General features: G+C 41.1%; 1 protein-coding gene across 1 annotated transcript in view; it reads left to right on the top strand.

Moving 5' to 3' along the window:
* Nucleotides 1-4,112: 4,112 nt before the first annotated feature.
* Nucleotides 4,113-16,040, top strand: part of PANK3 (pantothenate kinase 3) — a 17,273-nt gene continuing 5,345 nt past the window's right edge. Inside the window, exons 1-4 of the mRNA XM_007447824.1 lie at nucleotides 4,113-4,453; nucleotides 9,891-10,243; nucleotides 13,108-13,361; nucleotides 14,850-15,026. Of these exons, the coding sequence (XP_007447886.1) occupies nucleotides 4,426-4,453; nucleotides 9,891-10,243; nucleotides 13,108-13,361; nucleotides 14,850-15,026 (812 nt within the window). The 5' untranslated portion in view covers nucleotides 4,113-4,425. The remainder of the gene's footprint in view (nucleotides 4,454-9,890; nucleotides 10,244-13,107; nucleotides 13,362-14,849; nucleotides 15,027-16,040) is intronic.

The raw sequence follows: 16,040 nt of genomic DNA, 5'->3' as shown, positions 1-16,040 counted from the left end.
TCCTGCGTTATCTTCATAAGCATTTATGCTATCTAAATATACTATCTAATTTATACTACTGAATATAATACTTTACGTCGGTCTACTTGCTTGCTGACTATGTCCCCATTGGAATATAAGCTCCAAGAGGATGGGGGCTTTGTCCTATTCTTCATTATATCCCTCATCCCTACAACAGTGCCTGGCGCACTGTAGGAGCTCCATAAGCGTTTCTTAAATGACGTTCTGCATCTGAGCACTTCTCTCTCTCTCTCTGCTGCCACCACACAGATTCAAGCTCTCGCACAGTTCCCGGAGTGCTCCCAGCACACACTTGGCAACTGATGGCATGTGGGCCAGGGCGGAGGGGGAAGAGCCCGAGGTGATTAGTCTTTACAAGTCCTGGTACCTCTCCAATCCACCCATTTTTCACGAAGCAGCCGGAGTAGCCCTCTAAGATCAGAGATCATGTCACTCCCCTGCTTAAAGTCTTCCAGTGGTCCTCAAGGCCCAGCATGCCCACCTCTGCAACTCCACCTCCGATCACTTTACCCCTTGCTCTCTACTCCCCATGCTCGGCTTCTGTCCCTCCACCCAACTGACCTTCAGTACCAGCCACACCTCTGTCCTCCCCAGCAATCTGCAGGGATCTCCGCTCATACACCGCCTCCTCAGAGAAGCCTTCTCTGACCATTCAAGCTGAAGTGCAGCCCTCCTCCTCTCCTGCAATCCCAGGCACCCTCCAGCACGCCAACCTGGTTACTTCCTTCACATCACTTATCACAGCCTGTTCTCATTTACTGATTTGTTGACTTGATTATTGTTTCTCTCTTTCTTACCTCTCTCTCCCCCGCCATGTATTCCAGTGTCCAGAACAGAGTCAAGGCTCAATTATTATTTGTTGGACAGAACTATGTTTCCACTAGCGTGATGGTGATGGTGATGATGATGATAATGATGATGCCGATGACGCTCATACTAATGATGCGCCCCACAGTGAGACACTGGTTTGATTCTGTGGATTCAAGGACTGACTGGAGCATGTTATTGACCACCTATTAGAGACAGAACCCACTGTTACCAGCTTGGTCTGCGCTTTGAAGCTAGAATGTGTGTTTGTGTGTGTGTGTTTTCTTCATACCAGGAGACCTCACAGTCATCATTAGGTACAATCTACCACCTGTCTCCAGGGAGACCCACTCAGTAAAAGCAAAATGAGCATGTGTCAGGTCTCCTCTGTCACTCTGCAAGACGGGGCGGATTAACTGTGTTTGGTAGACAATAAAAATTGAGATGGGAAGTGCTCAGATCAAGAACTTCTCTTGGACCCTTTAGATGTTCTTTGCAGCTCCTGCACTCACTCTGCCAGGAAGGATTCTGAGGACATGCTAGGGAAGAGGGAAAATGCAGTTAACCAGACAGTGCTGGAGGGAGGGATTAGGTCTGATAGCCAACAGGGGCTGCAGAAGAAAGATTCTGGCCAGAAACTGAAGCATGATGACCTATCAGTTTCAGTAACACTGGGGGAAAACTTGAACTCACCTCCTACTGCTTCTAAAAAAGAGGCATATGTTAATGAACCTCAATTCAGAGATGGAAGAAACCTCAAACAACTGTTTCATTTTACAGATGTGTAACTTGAACCCAGAGCGGAGAAAGGACTTTCCCAGGGTCATACAGAAATTCCATGACTGATCTAAGGCTATAGGATTCTCACTGTTTGAAGGTCAGTGTTTTTATCACACATGACAACACAGGTGCAAGCCTAACACTGAAGCTAAATTAAACTAAGTTATCCATGTATGGCCACAGAAACTAGCAAAAGACTGTGTCCAAAACTTACCCAAGGGAATTCCCTGGTGTGGCGGTGCGGTGGTTAGGACTCCACGCTTTCACTGCTATGGGCCCAGGTTCAATCCCCGGTCAGGGAACTAAGATCCCACAAGCCGTGCCCCGCGGCCAAAAAAACAAAAACAAAAAACTTACCCAAATTCCTATGGCTCCGGCTTCCGTGGTGGCGCAGTGGTTGGGAGTCCGCCTGCCGATGCAGGGGACACGGGTTCGTGCCCCGGTCCGGGAAGATTCCACATGCCGCGGAGCGGCTGGGCCCGTGAGCCATGGCCGCTGAGCCTGCGCATCCGGAGCCTGTGCTCCGCAACGGGAGAGGCCACAACAATCAGAGGCCCGCGTACAGCAAAAAAAAAAAAAAAAATTCCTATGGCTCTCATTTTCAGTCCACTTTCCTCTTGGTTCATGGCCAGCCTATTACAAGGCATAGGTATCACTTCCCCTTTGACTTCCAAGCAGATACTACCAAATGAGGCAGGAAACAACTGAAAGATATCTGTTGGTAGACAGCGGGGTTGCACACAAGACTTAAGCAGCAGGTGAATCATATGAGATAGTGAACACTCTTTGAAGCCATGTCAATCAGAAGTCATGGCTCTCACTCCAAAAAAATGTGGGAAAACAGGACCATTCAAGAATATCGAGTGTTCTGTGTGGGATGAAATGACTTGGGGAAAATAAGAGGAAAAGAAGGTTAAGTCTACCACTCAGGGTTCTAAGTTATCAGGTCACATATCTGGGAGCTCAGAAGAATGTTTCTATAAAAAAATACAAATGAAAATATATTTCTAAATAACAAATGTGGAAACTGAGATCAAAATAACAAAAGATAAGGAACCACAAAGCACCAATCAGACCTCGGGTCCAATCCTAAATAATTACCTTGGACAAACAGTCTAGATACTTAATCTTTCTCCCTTATCTTTACAGCAAGGATAACAATGGCAATAAAAACATAGTCATCACTTACTGATCACTATCTCTACGACAGGCAACGAGGTAATAAGTACTTTATATGCCTTCTTTCAACTCAATCTTCATCTCAATCCCATGAGATGTAGGCATCATCATTCCCAATGAGAATCAGAGAGATGAAGTAATTTGCCCAAATTTATAACCAAATCGCAGAACCAAGATGTGAATTCAAGTTTAAGCTCTTAATCATTATATTTCAATCATTATATTTCAAGCTAGCTCTTTGTTCATGCTTCCTAAATGATCGTTTGTGTCCCTTCCAGTTCTTATTCACAATCCTTGTCATATCCTCCACAAAGAAGGTGCAATAAGGCTCAATCCTCCATTGCCAACTCTCAAACCATCTATTGCCAAAGTCACTAAATTCCTGGTCAGCTAATTGGGGGAGGGGAGGCCAGGAGAAGAGCTCCCAGTGCTGTCCCTTCCCATTCCAGCTAGAGAACTCAGAATCTAGCAGGCACAGGGAAAGGAGTGAGAACTGTAGCACCGAATTTTCTTTTCCGGGGATCAACTTCCCCTTTGGAAGGAGGGAGCTGGGCTACAGGGCCCCTGAGGGGACCAAGGAACTGCGGCAAAGGGCATGTGTTCCCAAGTGACTTAACTTCTCAGTTCCTGTCCCATCTTCAAAAGAAGTGATAGATAATAATTGCACGCACTTCACAAAGTTACTTAATTAAATCAAATAATTACCCAAAAGAGCTCAGCAGAGTGCCTGGGACATGGTGAGCATTCAGTAAATGTTACCTATTATTGCTATTGCCATTACTATCATCATCATTCCAACTCCAGCATTCGCGGTGTCTCTATTAAGCCAGGGAATTCCTTCGTGAATGACTTTAATTTACAAATGCATTCACTGGTCTGTCTAAAGAGCGGCTCTAGAGCCCTGTATTTACCGCTTTCCCTGGCACACTGACCAGGTTTTCTGCCTCCAAAGGAAGTCTGCGACTTGCAGAACTGCCATGATAGTACCAGCAAAGACTTCCCTTTCCCTTCTCTATCGGCAGCGGTGCGAGGCTTCAGCTCTAGGGTTCGGGAGCCCGCCCACGTCAGCCACCATTGGTAGCCCCGTCGCTGGCGTGATTAAGGCCCCGCCCCCTTATCTCTGGGACCACTCTGAGGCCATCTCCGAAAGCGGAGGGGCCTCGGAGGAGGGCCCGCGATGCATCCTGGGTTTTGTAGTCCATCTGTAAGGCTGCAGCCTGAGAGCTGGGCCTTGCGACCCGGGGAACTACAAGCCCCAGCAGCCGGGCGGAGAGCGAAGAGAGGGGGCACTCGCGTCACGTGGGCGATGGGCCTGGGCGGGCTGCTTCTCAGTGCGGCGGCGGCGGCTCCGGGGACTGGGGCCTTTTGTTTGGAGCGGCGGCGGGGGGCCCCGGAGCGGCGAGGCCGGCGGCCTTCCCCTGCTCGCTCGGTCCCGGCCGCCCCTCGCGGGGGTGCGGGGGGCCGCCCCCTGGGCCGGGGCCTAGTCTCAGGCGCCCCCGCCCCGCCCTTGGCCCGCCCCGCCCGGCCCGAGGGGAGGAACCGGCCGGGCCTCCCCGCGCGGCCCAGCTACCTCCGGAGTCGCCGCCGCAACACTGCGCGCCGTACCCGAGGCTGCCTCTCGCCCCTTAGGCCGACGCCATGAAGATCAAGGATGCCAAGAAACCCTGTAAGATGGGGGCTTGGGCTCGTCGGGTTGGGAGAGCAAGTTGGGCCACGTCGGGAAGCCCCTTGTTGTGGTGGCCTGGTTCGAAGCCGGTCGCTCCCAGCCGTCGCCCAGCACGGGATGGGGGCGGAGGGACCTTTGCAGCACCCGGTTCGAGGCTCCCTCCCATCCCCCTACGCTCGGTTGACGAACGCTTGCCGCCCCCTAGCCTTTCCTCCTCGAGAGCTGGGAGGTGCAAGGGGGAATTTTTGTTCTGGGGTTTGGCAGGCAAGACCAGAGTTACCAGCTTCCTCTGAAGTCAAGTTGAAAATGGGTTGTCACAGATGTCAAGTTGCGCGGGGACATTTACCACTCTTTTTTTTTTAATTTTTTTAAACTGATTTCTGAGCTTTCTGCTTGTGTCCTTGAAATCCCGGTGGGTTCCTGGGAGTTGTCTCTGTTGTTATAATTAGAGCTTTTAAACACGGCATGTAACCTACCGGTGGGTAAGTGCCGTGAATTGTTTAGAATAACTAGTTCATGTTTGTTTTTTTAAAAAAAGATCAAAGTCATCCGTATTCCCGCCACTCAGAGCTAACCACTATTAATCTTTTGGTGACTACCCGTAGAGATTTTTCTACGACTATATATAGCCTATACTTAAAAAAAAAAAAAAGAAAAACTTTCCATACTGAAAGAGAGTAGATCAACTTTTTTTTGCTTCCTTTTATTTTTAGCCTTTTAAAAACCTTTTACTCCTGTGAATGGCTTATTTAATCACTCAGCCGTTGTGATTGTCCTACTTGAAGTTCATTCTTCCAGAGCGACTAGGAATGCGGGATGCATGCTTCTGTCTTAGAATTGTATTGGTGTTTTGCCATTTTGCAGTGTCGTGTGATCCTCCCAACAGTTCTAGGAAATCTCTTGCTGTAGAACGGCAGCACTGATACTGTCTTTTCCCGCCCGCCCGTCCGGTCTTGAAAACCTCCACGGAGAGGCAGCATACCAAAGCACTCCAGAAACTGTTAATTGTTATTTAAATGTGAGATAATTTGGTTCTCATTTTACTGCTGAGGAAAACTGAACTTACTGAGCCCCAGAGTAACTTTTACAAGGCTGCACCTTGTACAACTTGTACACCTTGTACACCTTTTACAACTCTGCTAACTGAGGTTCAGGGCCCTAAGTCACCTGACTCATAGTCCTGTGTTCTTTCTTTTGCACCTGTAGGGCGTAGTCTAAATACTTAGAGAAGCAGAAACCTTTCTGATCTGGTAGTTTTATCTGCCAGTTAAAACATTTTTTTAAACAATGATTTAAAAAAAAAAAAACAATAACTAAAGAGTTCTCGTTCAGGAGTCTATGAAATACTGATATGAAGTCTTAAAATGAGAGAGTAATATAGAAATACTATTTTACTTTACATTTGCTGAATTAAATGAATCTTGAACAGATGCAGTAATGTAGAACAGTTGGACATCTTCCCTCAACACAGGTTTTCTCTGCTTGTGTTAGAATTTCCATTTAGTAAAATGAGTTTAACTATGACAAGCTCATATTCTGACCCTTATGATATTATTTTATTTTTGCCATGACAGCGATTTGATTACTTAGATTTGGGCAAACTTATAATCAGGTGTGAATACCATCTCTGGCAAAGGTGTTTCATATCTAGTAAAGATGATAATTAAGAGTTTATAAAATAAACTTTAGGTTAAGAAATAAAAGAACATCTATTTTTTAGAAGTAATTTGTTTATTAATATATTGTGGTACATTGTGAGACCATTAATGTTAAAATAGAGTTATGCTGAAAAACCAATTAATATGATTTAGAAGTCTGAAATAACATTTCCAGTTTCCTACATGTAAAAGATGACTTTACTGTCTACTTAGCTCTTTACAGTAAAAAGAACATCTTGTTCTTTTTGCATGTGGGAAAGAGTATTTCAACTATGAACTGTCATGAAAATATATATATATAACTAGAAAGTATTATTTCTGATGTTTCAAACCACTCAGTTTAGCTAAAGACACATTTGTTTTTGAGTTCTTGCGTAGGGTTTCTTTTTTTTATAATCATAAATTTAGTGAGCACTTTGTATGTAAGGCACTATCTTTACATGCATTGCGTCATTTAATCCTTAGAGCAGCACTAGTAATTAAAAGCTGTATCTCATACTGTATCTCAAAGTTAAACAAGTGACTTTAGCTTCACACATTTTCTTACAGTTACTCACCCAGGTGTTAGAAAACATTGCTTTTTGATACATCACTAATACATACCAGCCTATAAACCAAATGCCTGTATTTAACCAGAAAATAAGAAAAGGAATTGGTTTCACCCTCTAAATTGTGTAACTAAAAGATGTGCGTTTGAAGTTATGTGTTAATTCAACTCCAGGAGAAGAGTGAAGTCAAACAATCTAATGAAAAATTTTTTCCTAGAACCAAAACAGTGGCAATGTGTGCATTACCTTTACTTGTGTTTTTCACGCTACTTAAATAATAGTAAAAATCTAAACTGGTGTTCCTCTGTACCTCAACTGACATGATTTTTTAAGGTAAGGGTCAGCCTCTGTTTTGCTTACCTGTAGAGCATGTAACATGATTAATAGAGTGATAATAAAAGATTTTTTTATATACATATATATATTTATTCATTTGGTGCAGTGTAAGTTTGGGTGCCTGCTTTGCTAACCCAAGCAGTAAGGTATGTGAAGTTTTTGTCAAGACCAGAGAGAAGTATGTAGCATATGTGTGCCGTTTGCTTCTATGTAATTTGATTGGCCTGTTTGTAAATTGAGTCATTACTTAAGAATGATCACTTCCAGTGGATAGTAAGGTGCAGTTGGAGGTGATAGTTTCTAATATTCTCTTAGATGTAACTAATTTACCAAAGGGGGGAAAAGTCTTCTGAAGCTCTTCTGAGGAATTATAATACTGAAGGTGTGAGTATGGTTTATTTTCTTAGTCTGTTTTAAAACAACATTTTTATTCGGAATGATTATTGGGAAGAGTGAACTGTCTTTTATTCGGGAACTTGAACCGTATATGGAATTGACCATATCACGTGCTCATTTTAGAATTTTGTTCCTTAAAATAATCCACCAATGTTTCTGAACATTTTCAGCATTTGGTTTCTCTTTCTGCTCAAGAACAATTAAATTCTAGTTTGGCATAGGATCCCTTTGGGCTAAAATCTGCATGGGGCCAATAGCAATTAAATAGCTCCTTAAAGCTTCTCCGCTACCTTTTACCAACACTTAACAAGACACCAAACTTTTATAATGCAGTTTGTTAGAAATTAACAGTCTGCCCTTGTGGCTAAAAAGGTGATCAGGCATGTGGGTTTCTTCTTTTGCATACCTACCTAATCTACCTGGTAGGAAAGATAATCTCTTGGTAGCACTCTGCTTATGCTGGTTCTGGATATTTTTGTTACTTATGGGGAACTAATGGCAGTTCTCTTAGGCTCAGGTGAGAAATAGAATAGGAGCTACTATTTTTTTGGAAGGCCACGTAAACATCATGAGAGATTCTAGGAAATGCTCAAAGTCTGTAGAAGGTAATGTTTATTTGCCATCATCAAAGTACTTATTTATATTTATGGAAGGTATGTTTTGTTCTTTAAATGTATTTTGGTTCATTTTTTTCACCTTGACAGTGGAGAGTTTTATTCTCGAGAGAATGAGAAATGTTTAGGCTGTATGCAAGAAGTAGGATGCTTACGCACTGGTGACCTACTTTTAACCTGTCCCTTGGCCAGAAGCAACAAAGCTACAGATTTAGATATTTGCCTGATTTCTTTGGAAAGTGGTATTTTTCTTACCTCATGGAAGTATTAGTGGGCCTCTGGTTGTCCTTAATAACTTTGTACTTTCATCACAAATCAATAAAGTTTGAGTTTTGTGCCCCCTCCCCTTCTCATTTTAGTTAGTGACAAAATAACAAGCATAAGTATTTGCTTTAAAACACTGGAAATTAGATCACTTGCTAAATCAAAGGAGTGGATCGTAATTAAGAATATGTGTCTTCTGTGTTCTTGTTGCCTCCCCCATACCTTTTGAATGGTGATTATTTCTCTGGCATAAGGAAATGAATTCCAGAACTCTGCCGAGTTGAAAGGATCTCTGTGCAAAAGAAGGGACCTATAATGTTCTAGTTTGGATATTAAGGTAACCAAGACGTTCATGGTCTGCAATATAGCATCTCCAGTTACTCTTCCTTTAAGAGCAGATACCCCTAAGAGGACAGACATAGAGGTATCTAACAGACTAGATGTGAGGTGAGTCTTGAATGGCCTCTGATTCATTTTAAAAGTGTGTTACTGGGAATTCCCTTGCAGTCCCCGCTTTCACTCCCAGGGCGCAGGGCGCTAGTTCAGGGAACTAAGATCACACAAGCCATGGGGCGTGGCCAAAAAATATATACATCAATAAAAGTGTTTTACTTATTTAAGATGGCCTCCATTGCTAGCTACCCAACAAAATTGAGAAAATTTAGTTTCTTCAGCATCTTAGTTGTTTATACAAATCTATAGGTGACAAAAGCATTGTGCCTGTATAGAGAAATGTACAGAATCTTTTCTCATTGAATCGTATGTTCCTGGTTTCTAATGGTACACACATATCAAATAAGTAAAATATCAATATATAAGAAAGTAGAATTTTAGAGGGAACTAAATTTCCTTGACAACTTATACATAATAAACTGTTAAATACATGTTGTTAGGCATTTCGTAATCTATGTGTCTTAAGTATTAAATTATTTTTGAGTCTCTATCATAATGATTAAGATTCCAGAGAATAGAAACAGACCTTAAGGAAACTAAGATTTGAGAGGTTAATGGCTTTTCCAATGTCGTATAGCCCAGTTAGTGAGAGAGCACCAAGTCCCAAACCCAGATGATGCTACCTCCCCAAATGTGCCTGTTTCCAAGTAGATTTACCTTCAGCGCTATCAACAGCTAATTTTATTAACCAGATGCACTAAAGAAGCCTAGTAAGTTTAATGAGCAAAGAAAAAAAGTTCTTTTTAAGGAGGTACTTTTCCCTTGGGTTACTTGAAGTGATTATAGGCCAATTTTATTACATTAAAATCTTAGAAACATTTTCAAGCCGTAGGTGATGACCTATTATTAAAACCAAATTGGTCCAGATTTTTCCTAATCTCCTGGGGCACATGATAAATATGTAATAAATGAAAAGGAATGCCTACCAGACCAGGAATTAAAAGGCCCTGGTCCAGCCCCAGGCATGCTGAGTTACGGGTTTTTAGAAAATACACAGAATAACACTTTGAAGGGAAAAGGGTGAGTTTCACATAGATTTGTCTTACCTCAAAAGTATTATTGACTGAATGCATGATTCAGGGTAAATGAAGCTTGTGGCTAATTAACTAGGTCCTAATTTGCATTTCTAAAATCAGGATATATATTTTTATTTATTTTTTATCCATAGCTTTCCCATGGTTTGGCATGGACATCGGGGGAACTCTGGTAAAGCTCTCATATTTTGAACCTATTGATATCACAGCAGAGGAAGAACAAGAAGAAGTTGAGAGCTTAAAAAGTATCCGGAAATATTTGACTTCTAATGTAGCCTATGGATCCACTGGTATTCGGGATGTACACCTTGAACTGAAAGATTTAACACTTTTTGGCCGGAGAGGGAACTTGCACTTTATCAGATTTCCAACCCAGGACCTGCCTACTTTTATCCAAATGGGAAGAGATAAAAACTTCTCAACATTACACACGGTGCTATGTGCTACAGGAGGTGGTGCTTACAAGTTTGAAAAAGATTTTCGCACAGTAGGTATTTAGCTCACAGGCAAAAATCGGTACCCATTCTCTTCAGTTTTTAAAGTATGAGGCTCGTTTTCTGTCTGGTATGTTTCTTAGACTAGTTCCCCCTGCTGATAAAGGAGAAGTATGTATTCATGACTTACTTTTGATTGGAGCATTTAAACACCTTTATACAATGAGTAAAAACTGGCCAGAGCTGGGCCTGTCGTACATAATATGGGGTAAAACCTGCTAAGTTGAGGAACTGCTACAAAGCTACAGTAAAAGCAGACTTCAGTGAATTTGGCAGTGTGCCAAGCCAGATATAAATGGGGCTTGAAATATTTTCACTATTATTATCCTGTGTTTGCTTGTTTTTTTGAGTATTATCCAGTCATCTCTCCTAAGGCCACCATCTTCCCAAACCCTAACTGAAACCTGTATCTTTTGATTAATAGACACCTGAATTGAAAGTCCCTATTAGCCCTTTTTTCTTGGATCTTATACCATCGACCCTACCATGTTTCTGTCTTGAAGGGGGTCATTTGGATGTGGCAGGCGGATTATGTAAGCGTTGATTTCTGTGCTAGTAGGGGTTTGCCAAGTGTCCAGTCCTTCCCATTAGAATAAAGATTAAAAAGTTCAGGGCTTCCCTGGTGGCACAATGGTTGAGAGTCCGCCTGCCGATGCATGGGACACGGGTTCGTGCCCGGTTGGGAAGATCCCACATGCCGCGGAACAGCTAGGCCCGTGAGCCATGGCTGCTGAGCCTGCGCGTCCGGAGCCTGTGCTCTGCAATGGGGGAGGCCACAACAGTGAGAGGCCCGCGAACCACACACACATAATAGAGTTTATACTTGGGTTTACTGAAATTTGTTTTTCTTGAAAATATGCTTGTGGACCATTTAGTTTCTCAGATTCACATAAGAAAATCTAGAACATAAGCGATCACTTATATGGCTCACTGAAGTGAATACCTTGTAATTTGGGGTAGTTTTTATTAAAAATTTTTATGATGAGTAATACTGATTTGTATTCAGTTTATTGAGTAATCTGACCATAAATTCAAAACCAGTTTTTTTGGATGCGTGATATTTAATGTTTGCCAAAAGCAGTGTCCTTGAAGCTAGCTCTCGCCTGGCCATTGTTTGGAGACACTGGTATTCAAATTACAGAGTTCTAAGTTTTTTTTTAAGAAGTATTGATACTTTCTAGTGATGAAGTTTTATAATATTTGTTTTTTCTGTGCTCAATCATTTATTAAGCTAATATTTGAACATTTAGTTTGTGTTAGGTATTGTTCTAGGCACTGAGAAGTCAGCTAGGAATAAGACACAGACTTAGCTCTCAAAGAGTGCAGTATCCTAGACCACACATTTAAGTGAACTATAAGTTCAGTGCATTATAATTAAGAAGTACAATGCATTATAATTAATACTATTGCTATGAAAAGAGATGCCATAGGAACACAAGGGGGAGTGTTACCTAGTAAGTCCTTAGAGAATTGAAAAGCTTATCTAAGCTGAGGTCTTTTATAGTAAATATTTTATAATATATTCTTTACTAACCTGAAATGAATTTACTAATTTCACATTAGTGAAACTATAATATAAAGACAGGAAACTAATATATAATATAAAGACAGGAAACTATATAAAAAGACAGGAAATTAAGGTATTTATATATCAGTAGGTCGATTCTCTGGTATGATCACACAAGAGGCCATAATGAAGTAGTCAGATTTAGATGCTTGTATGTACATAGATTGAACTTAATTTCTAAAGCCACAAATGCTAAGATTGATAAGGTATGTTTTATTGGAGAATCAAATACCATAAGTGGTATTGCTGTTGTGACATAACTTTCGAAGATGCTAAACAACACAAGGTAAAGTTCCAAACAGTAAAAAGTACAACACTTCCTCACTTTATGTGGTGGTTGTGTTCCTAGCAAATTTAGTATGATTAAAACCACGTAAAGAATACCTTGTGTCGGGCTTCCCTGCTAGTGGTTGAGTTGAGAGTCCGCCTGCCAATGCAGGGGACACGGGTTCGTGCCCCGGTCCGGGAAGATCCCACATGCCGCGGAGCAGCTGGGCCCATGAGCCATGGCCGCTGAGCCTGCGCATCCCGAGCCTGTGCTCCGCAATGGGAGAGGCCACAACAGTGAGAGGCCCGCATACCGCAAGAAAAAAGAAAAAAAAAAAAAAACCTTGTGTCTATACACATATAGATAAAATACTTCCTGTTTACATAGGCTCAGATAATTATAAACGAATTTTCCTACTGCTGCCTACAAAAACGTTGAGCCATGTGAGCTGAGCCTGCGCATCCCGAGCCTGTGCTCCGCAATGGGAGAGGCCACAACAGTGAGAGGCCCGCATACCGCAAGAAAAAAGAAAAAAAAAAAAAAACCTTGTGTCTATACACATATAGATAAAATACTTCCTGTTTACATAGGCTCAGATAATTATAAACGAATTTTCCTACTGCTGCCTACAAAAACGTCTGTCGTAATGTTCAAAGGTAATGCAGGAAAGGGTTAACTCTTTTTTTTGCACAACTGCCCCACCCATTGCGGATGTCTGGCACCCCAAGTCCCTGCCCAGTAAATGTTAGTTTGATTCTCTCCTCCTCCCCATCTTTGTGAAAACTAAAAAGTCCCCACAGATTTCCTAAACGCCTCTAGAAGTAATACCACCACCACTGAGAACCACAGGACTAAATGAAGTCCCTAAGAGATTTTGACACAAAAGAAAATAAGTGAAAACGTGTGGGTTGTAAGTGATTTTGAAGTTTTGTAAAGTACATGGAAATTATATGGTATAGTCAAGTATTTTGAATGCTTTCCTTTGTTCACTTTATAAAACTCGCTTTGGTGTTTTTTTACAGATTGGAAACCTCCACCTGCACAAACTGGATGAACTTGACTGCCTTGTAAAGGGCTTGCTGTATATAGATTCTGTCAGTTTCAACGGACAAGCAGAGTGCTATTATTTTGCTAATGCCTCAGAACCTGAGAGATGCCAAAAGATGCCTTTCAACCTGGATGATCCCTATCCACTTCTGGTAGTAAACATTGGTTCGGGAGTCAGTATTTTAGCAGTCCATTCCAAAGACAACTATAAACGAGTAACTGGGACAAGGTAGTAACCTTTTTGTTCTTAAGGCAGCATTCATATTGTTTTCTACACAGAAATTGTGAAATCTAATGTTTATTGTGCAACAGCTAAAAATGTAGATGTGTAAGTATAAGTTAAAGTGTTGCAGATAATACTTTTTTATAAGGCATGTGTGTAGACTCAAACTAAAAGCATTAAATGTTTATATTTGGTTAGCATCAAAATTTCCATAATAAAAAGTGAATTTTTATCTGGAATGATTCCAATAACATTTTAATTTTCCAGAGCATTTTTCTCATTTTTATATAGATATATTTGAGCCTAAAGCTTGAAACATTCTTATTTGATTCACATTTAAGTGGAGTATTTGGCAACATTGTAATTAATTCATATAGGATGAATTTAACATGAACTCTTTTCTTTAATACCTGGAATATGAATGTGAAATGAGATTTTAAAATTTTCCTTATGATTCCAATATGTACCTTATCACCTTTTAAGGAAGCTGGAGGCTCCTATTTATTTAATTGAGGAAGAAAGATTTTAGGATGCTTTAAATTAGATTGATTTGTGAAAAACACTCTGGCCACGCTCTGCAGCATATGGGATCTTAGTTCCCAAACCAGGGATCAAACCTGTGCTCCCTGTGTTGGGAGCACGGACTCTTAACCATTGGACTGCCAGGGAAGTCCTGAAAAAAACTCATTTAAATTTTAATGTAGTACTCCTATTTGAATAATACTTAAATTTAATTAGCATTTTATTTCTGTGGTGGCTGAAAAGTCTACCTCCGTTGAAACTCTCTATGCCAAAGAATTACAGGGAAGTACTACCTACTTCAGTCAATTCAAAAAGACAGAAATTCAGTCTGTTAACTAAATTCCAACAGTGATTCAGGAATAGAACCTGCTAGAAATTTAGGTGAGACTAGGGAGCAAAGGTTTTGATTTTAGGGGCTAGAGTGGCATGATTTCATTTTGTGAGCATATCCAAAAGAATAATAGAACCAAGTTAATTTCTGTCTTTAACATGATGACCAGCCTGACATAAATGTCCTCACTGTATTCATATTGGAGTCATGTAAATGTTAATGTATCACATTGAGTTGATTTCAGCCTTCTCGGGCTAAGTAAATAGGCCTTTCACAAAATTATTTCCTGGAAACCATTTAGAATTACAATTTTTCTCCTTTTAATTTGTACGGTATTAACTTTTAGCACTCCTTTTTCATGCACACAAAAACATTTATTTTTAGCAATTACAAAGTGTAAGGTATCAGGTGAAGATACTAGAAGATATAAAAGGTCTTCTGTGTCATGTTGTTTACACAATGACATTTTTTTCCTTTGGTTTATTCTTTGATCTGACAAATTTAGTTTTGCTATGTGTTTTTCTTAGGTTTAGCAATATCTATCCATTTGTTTATTGAATAAATGAGTGCTCCATCCTTTTACTTTGGAGAAAGAATACAGTGTGTAAATGCAACTTACCAAGTTTCTTTATTTTCTTTAGCCTTGGAGGGGGTACCTTTCTTGGTTTATGTAGTTTATTGACTGGCTGTGAAAGTTTTGAAGAGGCTCTTGAAATGGCATCCAAAGGTGACAGCACCCAAGCTGACAAGCTGGTCCGTGATATTTACGGAGGAGATTATGAAAGATTTGGTCTGCCTGGTTGGGCTGTAGCATCTAGGTAAGTTTAACATTTACATTGTAATTAAAGTTGCTTATTTAGGTTTTTTTTTTTTCTTGCAGTACGGGGGCCTCTTTCTCACTGTTGTGGCCTCTCGCGTTGCAGAGCACAGGCTCCGGACGCGCAGGCTCAGTGGCCATGGCTCACGGACCTAGCCGCTCCGCGGCATGTGGGATCTTCCCGGATTGGGGCACGAACCCGTGTCCCCTGCATCCGCAGGCAGACTCTCAACCACTGTGCCACCAGGGAAGCCCACTTATTTAGTTTTTAGAAAGCAGTGTATCAGGAAGTTGTAAGGGGCTTCCTCTTACCCAGTTTAGTTCTAAGTTTTGAACATTGATGTCGTTTTAAAATTAAATATACATCAAGAAGTCTCCCCTGAATGCACTATAGGAAACTGTTTTTTATTAGTTCTTGAGTATCCTTCCAGTGTTTCTCTATACAAATACAAATAAATATCCTTATCCTCCCCTTACAGAAGGTAACTTTTAGAAGGTAACATTTATATACCATTATATAGTATACCGTATACAGTCGGTTCTCCTTATCCATGGTTCCGCATCTACAGAGTCAACCATCCTCGGATCGAAAATATTTGGAAAAATAATAATTCCAGAAAGTTGCAAAAAGCAAAACTTGAATTTGCTGCACACAGGCAACTATTTACATAGTATTTACATTGTATTAAGTGTTATTAAGTAATCTGGAGATGATTTAAAGTATAGACATAGGTTATATGCAAATACTACATCATTTTATACAAGGGACCTGAGCATCTAGAGATATTGGTGTCCAAGGAAGGTCCTGGAACCAATCCCCCATGGATAAGAGGGAGGACTGTATACAACAGCAGTGTATCCTAGTCTGTTTGCCTGCCTCCCCTCCCTCTCTCTCTCTCTCTCTTTTTCCCCTCTTCCTTCCCTCATCCTTTCCCTCCCTACCCTCTGTCTTCCTCTTTTTCCTTCCTTTCCTCCCTCTCTCCCTCCTTCCTTTCTCCCCCCCCCCTTTTTTTTT

This window comes from Lipotes vexillifer, unplaced genomic scaffold (genome assembly GCF_000442215.2).
Source record: "Lipotes vexillifer unplaced genomic scaffold, Lipotes_vexillifer_v1.1 scaffold370, whole genome shotgun sequence".
In the NCBI taxonomy this organism is placed as follows: Eukaryota; Metazoa; Chordata; class Mammalia; order Artiodactyla; family Lipotidae; genus Lipotes; species Lipotes vexillifer.
This window is presented reverse-complemented; position numbering and strand designations above follow the sequence as displayed.